We start from the raw sequence: 8,517 nt of genomic DNA on the forward strand, positions 1-8,517 counted from the left end.
AAAAAAAAAAAAAAAGCGAGAGATAAAAGAAATGGTAAGTGGACACATTCACACGGTAACTTCAGTTTTTTCGTAATCTGTAGTGGTGGTTTCAAATTAAAAACAAAAGTGATAGTAGTAGTGTTACGGTAGTAATGGTTTTGATGAGTTCTCTATTAATAAGGATAGCTTTCTCTTTCAATTTGATAACTCATGTGCGTAACAGGGAACAGTTTCATTTTCCATGGGAGGTAGATTGTATTTTGTTTGGGTTTACCTTTCAGGAGGCATTATATCTTCTATGGTTTATTGAAAACTCCAAACATTTTTACTGGATTAAGCCTTGCTTTTCCCCTCCTGCTAGCACAGCGAAGACACTGAAACATTATTTTGTTTCCACCACTTATTTTTAGGACTTTGAAGAATATCCTGAACACAGAACGAACTTTTTCTTACTACTTCAGGCTGTCAATTCTCATTGTTTCCCAGCATTCCTTGCTATTCCACCTACACAGTTTAAACTTGTTTTGGATTCCATCATTTGGGCCTTCAAACATACTATGAGGAATGTCGCAGATACGGGTAAATAAATTTAAAAGATGTTCTTTTATTCATTTGCCTGTCAATCCAAAAATACAAATATAGATAGTTATATACTTGTACATAGGAAGGTATTACTTGTTCAGAGTTTTGAATGCATGAATTACATATATGAACATCTGAGAAAATCCTATAAGCAGTTTAATCAACTGTTCCACTGCACTCCAGGTGAGTCCATAGGCAGAATTGAGTTATGGGAGAGGGGCCTAGTAATAATTGGTTTATGTAATACCAACTTCTACTGAGTAGTGATGTTGTAGAAGTTCATACAGAATCAGCTAAGCTTTCAGAAATGGTGAAAGGGTGGTAATGGTCGTAACTTAGATTATAATTTTTCTCCATAGGCTTTTTTTTTTTAATATTCACAAATTTTTTCTTTTTTTATTTCAATAGTTTTGGGGCAACAGGTGATTACATGAATAAATTCTTTAATGGTGATTACTGAGATTTTGGTGCACCCATCAGCCGAGCAGTATGAACTCTACCTTATGTGTAGTCTTATCCCTCACCCCCTCCCACCCTTCCCCACAAGTCCCCAAAGTCCATTATATGATCTTTATGCCTTTACATCTTCATAGTTTAGCTCTTACATAACTTAGATTATAATTTATAAGTAAGCCAGCATTGGATATAGTTGTACTCCATTATCAATTTAAGAAACTTTAGGCAAGTAATTATTAGTCATCATCCCCAAAAAAAGGGAGAATAGGGTTAGATTCAGAATACTTTGATAAGAGCTAAATACTATCATGAGTGCTGTCAGTCTGTAGTAACTTTCCATTGGTATTCTGTGTCTTTTAGGCTTACAGATACTTTTTACACTCTTACAAAATGTTGCACAAGAAGAAGCTGCAGCTCAGAGTTTTTATCAAACTTATTTTTGTGATATTCTCCAGCATATCTTTTCTGTTGTGACAGACACTTCACATACTGCTGGTAAGAATTTAATACATTTAAGATTTAAATGTTAAGTGCCAACCGGGCACGATGGCGCATGCCTGTAATGCCAGCACTTTGGGAGGTCGAGGCGGGGAGATCATGAGGTCAGGAGTTCGAGAACAGCCTGGCCACCATGGTGAAACCATCTATAAAAAAAATTAGCCGGGCATGGTGGCGTGCGATTGCAATCTCACCTACTCGGGAGGCTGAGGCAGGAGAATGGCTTGGATCCGGGAGGCAGAGGTTGCAGTGAACTAAGATTGCACCACTGTACTCCAGCCTGGGTGACAGAGCGAGACTCTGCTCAAAAAAAAAAACAACACTAAGATCTATGGTTATATTACATTTTGGAGTTAATAATTTTCTTCTTATCAACAGGTTTAACAATGCATGCATCAATTCTTGCATATATGTTTAATTTGGTTGAAGAAGGAAAAATAAGTACATCATTAAATCCTGGAAATCCAGTTAACAACCAAATCTTTCTTCAGGAATATGTGGCTAATCTCCTTAAGTCGGCCTTCCCTCACCTACAAGAGTAAATATGCCTTTTAATAAACGTAGAATGTTCCTGGTCGGGCACAGTGGCTCACACCTATAATCCCAGCACTCTGGGAAGCCTAAGGTGGGAGGATTGCTTGGGCCCAAGAGTTGGAGACCAATCTAGACAACAAAACAAGATCCCGTCTCTACAAAAAAATGAGTCAGATGTGGTGGTGTGCATCTGTAGGGCCAGCTACTTGAGAGGCTGAGGCCAGAGGGTTGTTTGCATCCTGGAGTTTAAGACTACAGTGAGCTATGACCACGCCACTGCACACCAGCCCGGGTGACAGAGCGAGACCGTGCCTTTTTAAAAAAAAAAAAAAAAAAAAAAAAAAAAAAAAGGCCACGCACAGTGGCTCATGCCTGTAGTCCCAGCACTTTGGGAGGCTGAGGTGGGTGAATCACAAGGTCAGGAGTTCAAGACCAGCCTGGCCAAGATGGTGAAACCCGTCTCTACTAAAAATACAAAAAAATTAGTCGGGCATGGTGGCAGGTGCCTGTAATCCCAGCTACTTGGGAGGCTGAGGGAGAGAATTGCTTGAACCCAGGAGGCAGAGGTTGCAGTGAGCCGAGAGCGCACCACTGCACCCCACTGTGGGCAACAGAGCAAGACTTTGTCTCAAAAAAAAAAAAGTAAAAATAGGCCAGGCGTGGTGGCTCGCGCCTGTAATCCCAGCACTTTGGGAGGCCGAAATAGGCGGATCACAAGGTCAGGATATCGGGACCATCCTGGCTAACACAGTGAAACCCCATCTCTACTAAAAATACAAAAAAATTAGCCAGGCATAGTGGCGGGTTCCTGTAGTCCCAGCTACTCAGGAAGCTGAGGCAGGAGAATGGCGCGAACCTGGGAGGCGGAGCTTGCAGTGAGCTGAGATCGTGCCACTGCACTCCAACCTGGGCGACTGAGCAAGACTCCGTCTCCAAAAATAAAATAAAAATAAAAAGGCTAGGCACGGTATCTCACACCTGTAATCCAGGCACTTTGGGAGGCCTAGGTGGGCAGATCACCTGAGGTCAGGAGTTCAGGATTAGCTTGACCAATATGGAGAAACCCTGTCTCTATGAAAAATACAATTTAGCTGGGCATGGTGGTGCATGCCTGTAATCCCAGCTACTCGGGAGGCTGAGGCAGGAGAATAGCTTCAACCCGGGAGGCAGAGGTTACGGTGAGCCACGATTGTGGCATTGTACTTCAACCTGATAAACGAGCAAAAACTCTGTCTCAAAAATAAAAATAAAAATAAATTCTTGATTTAAAAATCCATTATTGGGAGGCTGAGGCAGGAGAATGGCTCGAACCCAGGAGGCAGAGATTACAGTGAGCCGAGATCGCGCCACTGTACTCCAGCCTGGTAACAGAGCAAGACTGTCTCAGAAAAAAAAAAGTTATTTAATAATTGTGTTTTGATTTGCAGTGCTCAAGTAAAGCTCTTTGTGACAGGGCTTTTCAGCTTAAATCAAGATATTCCTGCTTTCAAGGAACATTTAAGAGATTTCCTAGTTCAAATAAAGGTATGTATTTATTTGCTCTTGCAGAAATATTAGGGGTAAATGTGACCACTTAATTGTTACATTGTAGAATTTTTATCACTTGATTTGACATGCCAAATGAATGAGGTTTCAAGAGAATATACAGTCTCTCTAATCAAAAAACCTGAGACTGGTAATAGGATGAAAAACTAAAGTCCAATAAGGATAGATGGGTTTGAGATGTTATTTGGATAAACTTGTTACTAATGTAATTAATTTTAGGTTACTAATGTAATTAATTCTTAAATATATAATGGAATATTGGGTAAGAAAAACAATGGTAGTTCTTTTTATAATTTTATACCAATTTTGTTAGTTGAGAGAACCATGAAAGTTACTAGATAGAATGTCTTCTGTTATACAGTGCTTTATTCATACTTTTGGGAAGGGTTTTTCTTTGAACATCTTGCTTTAAAGAAATGTGGAAGTACTGTGAAGTCCTAAGTAGCTGATGAATAGTTTATCCATGATTGTTGAATAAGAATTAGTCTCGTAAGCTCTTAAATATTTTCTCCAAAATACAAAGGTTTTATTTTCTTTAACTGTAAAAATATTAACCAATTTTTTAAAAACTAATGAAAGTTACCTAGGCTTGGCGCAGTTGCTCATGCGTGTAATCCCAGCACTTTGGGAGGCCAAAGTGGGTGGATCACCTGAGATCAGGAGTTTGAGACTAGTGTGGCTGACAAGGTGAAACCCCTGTCTCTACTAATTATACAAAAATTAGCTGGGCATGGTGGTGCACAGCTGTAATCGCAGCTACTTGAGAGGCTGAGGCAAGAGAATTGCTTGAACCCAGGAGGCAAAGGTTGCAGTGAGCCGAGATTGCATCATTGTACTCCAACCTGGGTGACAAGAGTGAAACTCCATCTCAAAAAAAAAAAAAGACCAGGCGCAGTGGCTCACGCCTGTAATCCCAGCACTTTGGGAGGCCGAGGCGGACGGATCATGAGGTCAGGAGATCGAGACCATCCTGGCTAACACGGTGAAATCTCTACTAAAAATACAAAAAATTAGCTAGGTGTGGTGGTGGGCACCTGTAGTCCCAGGTACTCGGGAGGCTGAGGCAGGAGAATGGTGTGAACCCGGGAGGTGGAGGTTGCAGTGAGCCGAGATCACACCACTGAACTCCAGCTTGGGCGACAGAGTGAGACTCCATCTCAAAAAAAAAAAAAGTTACCTGATAGCTACGAAGACAATAATAATATAACTAAACTTGATTTAATGACAGTCATTAGCCTTAGGAGAAACATCTTTCTTGATATCTTGGCATATGAAGAATTTTTAGCTGGGCACGGTGGCTCACACCTGTAATCCCAGCACTGTGGGAGGCTGAGGCAGACGGATCAATTGAGGTCAGGAGTTGAAGATCAGCCCAGCCAACATGGTGAAACCTCATCTCTACTAAAAACACAAAAATTAGCCAGGTCTGGTGGCGGCCACCTGTAATCCCAGCTACTCAGGAGGCTGAGGTTTCAGTGAGCTGAGATCGTAACACTGCACTCCAGCCTGGGCAACAAGACTGCCTCTCAAAAGAGAAAAAAGTGTCTGGGTGCAGTGGCTCATGCCTGCTAATCCCAGCACTTTGGGATTGCCTGAGTTCAGGAGTTTGAGATCAACCTGGGCAACATGGTGAAACCCTGTCTCTACTAAAAATGCAAAAGATGAGCCAGATGTGGTGGTGCACACCTGTAATCCCAGCTACTGGGGAGGCTGAAGCAGGAGAATCGCTTGTGCCTTGGAGGCAGAGGTTGAGATAATGTGCTGGGGGGCTATAAAACAAGACTTACCACAAAAAGAACAAAAATTTGTGTGAATACATAGGTGTATATACTTAGGGGATGGGACGCATGAGATTCTTTGGTAGAAGCATACAACACATAATCACATTGAAGAATATTTACCGTATGGTATCACACCATGAATTTTTTTTTCTTTATTTTTGAGACAGTCTCGCTCTTATCACCCAGACTGGAGAGCAGTGGCGTGATCTTGGCTTACTGTAACCTCCGCCACACAGGTTCAAGCGATTCTCCTGCCTCAGCCTCCCAAGTAGCTGGGATTACAGGCGCCTGCCACCACGCCTGCCTAATTTTAGTAATGACAGGGTTTCACCATGTTGGCCAGGGTGGTCTTGAACTCCTGACTTGAAGTGATCTTCCTGTCTCTGCCTCCCAGAGTGTTGGGATTACAGGCGCCTGAGCCACCATGCCTGGGGCCCATGATTCTTTTGTAACCTTTTTCCCCCCAGCTAACAGGTTTGGTTCATTCAGCTATGTACTATACTGTATCACTATCCTATAATTTAAAACCCAGCCAGTTTATGGATAATTATATTCCTTCTCTAAAAAGAAAATTACTCATCTGTGATTTCTTTCTTTGCATTTTAAATTGAAGTTTATTGTGTTGACATTTCAACTCTCTGTCTTCACAGGAATTTGCAGGTGAAGACACTTCTGATTTGTTTTTGGAAGAAAGAGAAATAGCCCTACGACAGGCTGATGAAGAGAAACATAAACGTCAAATGTCTGTCCCTGGCATCTTTAATCCACATGAGATTCCAGAAGAAATGTGTGATTAAAATCCAAATTCATGCTGTTTTTTTTCTCTGCAACTCTTGTTGGCAGAGGAAAACAGCATGTGGGTATTTGTCGACCAAAATGATGCCAATTTGTAAATTAAAATGTCACCTAGTGGCCCTTTTTCTTATGTGTTTTTTTGTATAAGAAATTTTCTGTGAAATATCCTTCCATTGTTTAAGCTTTTGTTTTGGTCATCTTTATTTAGTTTGCATGAAGTTGAAAATTAAGGCATTTTTAAAAATTTTACTTCATGCCCATTTTTGTGGCTGGGCTGGGGGGAGGAGGCAAATTCAATTTGAACATATACTTGTAATTCTAATGCAAAATTATACAATTTTTCCTGTAAACAATACCAATTTTTAATTAGGGAGCATTTTCTTTCTAGTCTATTTCAGTCTAGAAGAAAAGATAATGAGTAAAACAAATTGCGTTGTTTAAAGGATTATAGTGCTGCATTGTCTGAAGTTAGCACCTCTTGGACTGAATTGTTTGTCTAGACTACATGTATTACAAAGTCTCTTTGGCAAGATTGCAGCAAGATCATGTGCATATCATCCCATTGTAAAGCGACTTCAAAAATATGGGAACACAGTTAGTTATTTTTACACAGTTCTTTTTGTTTTTGTGTGTGTGTGCTGTCGCTTGTCGACAACAGCTTTTTGTTTTCCTCAATGAGGAGTGTTGCTCATTTGTGAGCCTTCATTAACTCGAAGTGAAATGGTTAAAAATATTTATCCTGTTAGAATAGGCTGCATCTTTTTAACAACTCATCAAAAAACAAAACAAAACAACTCTGGCTTTTGAGATGACTTATACTAATTTACATTGTTTACCAAGCTGTAGTGCTTTAAGAACACTACTTAAAAAGCAAAATAAACTTGGTTTACATTTATTTTTCCTTTATTGACTCAGATTTATTCCTATATTAATGATAGTGGGTATTTGTGTTTAAGCATCAAGTAACATTTTAAATGAAGTTGGACCCCTTGATTTACAAATAAGATTTCTAAGGTTATTGTTACTAGTAACTGCAGCAGGTGTGTAAAATGAACATGTTCCTAAGACACCTTTTGTTCCCAAGAAACAAATTCCTCCGGTGGCATTTTGACTCATTTTATCTTTATTTGAGATTAGAGGGTACTTCTTGTCTAAACTCTAGTTAGCATCTAAGTGTAACAAAGAATAAAACATTAGCCTTAGAATGAGAACATAGATGTAACCTGGTACAAATATCAGTTGTATTCTTATAAATGTAAGTAAGTAAGCTAAGTAGCCATAAGCCTTCTAAAAAGGGTGAGTAGAACTAGGTTTGGTAGCTCACACCTAGTAATCCCAACCCTTTGGGAGGCCAAGGTGGGTGGGTCACATGAGACCAAGAGTTCCAGACCAGCCTGGCCAACATGGTGAAACCCTGTCTCTACTCCCGGTAGGAGCCCAATGTACAGCATGCAAGAAAGAATAAATGAATGTACACACAAAGTAAGAGGGAAGGATTGAGGCAATGGTCCATGGTAGTTGTTTCTGAAGTTACTTGAGCAAGGACATTTTCTTTTTCTTTTCTTTTTTTTTTTTTTTGAGACGGAATCTCCCTCTGTCACCCAGGCTGGAGTGCAGTGGCATAATCTCGGCTCACTGCAACCTTTGCCTTCTGGGTTCAAGTGATTCTTCTGCCTCAGCCTCCCAAGTAGCTGGGATTACAGGCATGTGCCACCACACGCAGGTGTGTGCCACCACGCCCAGCTAATTTTTATTCAGTAGAGACAGGATCTCACCATATTGGCCAGGCTGGTCTCAAACTCCTGACCTCATGATCCGCCCGCCTCAGCCTCCCAAAGTGCTGGGGTTACAGGCGTAAGCCACCGTGCCTGGCCTTCTCTATACGTTTTATATAATGTGTGTGTAAATGGACAACTAAGGATTATCAGACATCTGAGGGCAGTCTCAATACGGATTTTAAAATGGAAATAGAAAAAAAGGCAAGTTGGAAACAGACGACACAGGCAAAAGTGAACAAGCAAAAACAAAAAACTATGACCAATACCCTTTAAAAAGTTGAGAGGTTTTTGCAAGCAAGAAAAACAATACCACAGTAAACGTACATCAAGAGAACAAAATTTTGGAAATTAGAGAACAGCAGAAATAAAGAGTTGGAGAGGCCAGGCACAGTGGCTCACGCCTGTGATCCCAGCACTTTGGGAGGCCAAGGTGGGCGGATCATGAGGTCAGGAGATCGAGACTATCCTGGCTGACACGGTGAAACCCTGTCTCCACTAAAAATACAAGAAAGTTTGTGGGCATGGTGGTGGGCACCTGTAGTCCCAGCTACTCGGGAGGCTGAGGC

General features: G+C 40.9%; 1 protein-coding gene across 4 annotated transcripts in view; it reads left to right on the top strand.

Moving 5' to 3' along the window:
* The window catches only part of XPO1 (exportin 1), a 58,615-nt gene extending 51,547 nt beyond the window's left edge, over positions 1-7,068 (top strand). For all 4 annotated transcript variants that reach the window (XM_011987317.1, XM_011987315.1, XM_011987316.1 and 1 more), the window contains 5 exons: positions 393-561; positions 1,381-1,515; positions 1,897-2,056; positions 3,480-3,576; positions 6,029-7,068. In XM_011987317.1, the coding sequence (XP_011842707.1) occupies positions 393-561; positions 1,381-1,515; positions 1,897-2,056; positions 3,480-3,576; positions 6,029-6,175 (708 nt within the window). In that variant the 3' untranslated portion in view covers positions 6,176-7,068. The remainder of the gene's footprint in view (positions 1-392; positions 562-1,380; positions 1,516-1,896; positions 2,057-3,479; positions 3,577-6,028) is intronic.
* Positions 7,069-8,517: the final 1,449 nt, after the last annotated feature.

Source organism: Mandrillus leucophaeus, unplaced genomic scaffold (genome assembly GCF_000951045.1).
Source record: "Mandrillus leucophaeus isolate KB7577 unplaced genomic scaffold, Mleu.le_1.0 Scaffold307, whole genome shotgun sequence".
Taxonomy (NCBI): Eukaryota; Metazoa; Chordata; class Mammalia; order Primates; family Cercopithecidae; genus Mandrillus; species Mandrillus leucophaeus.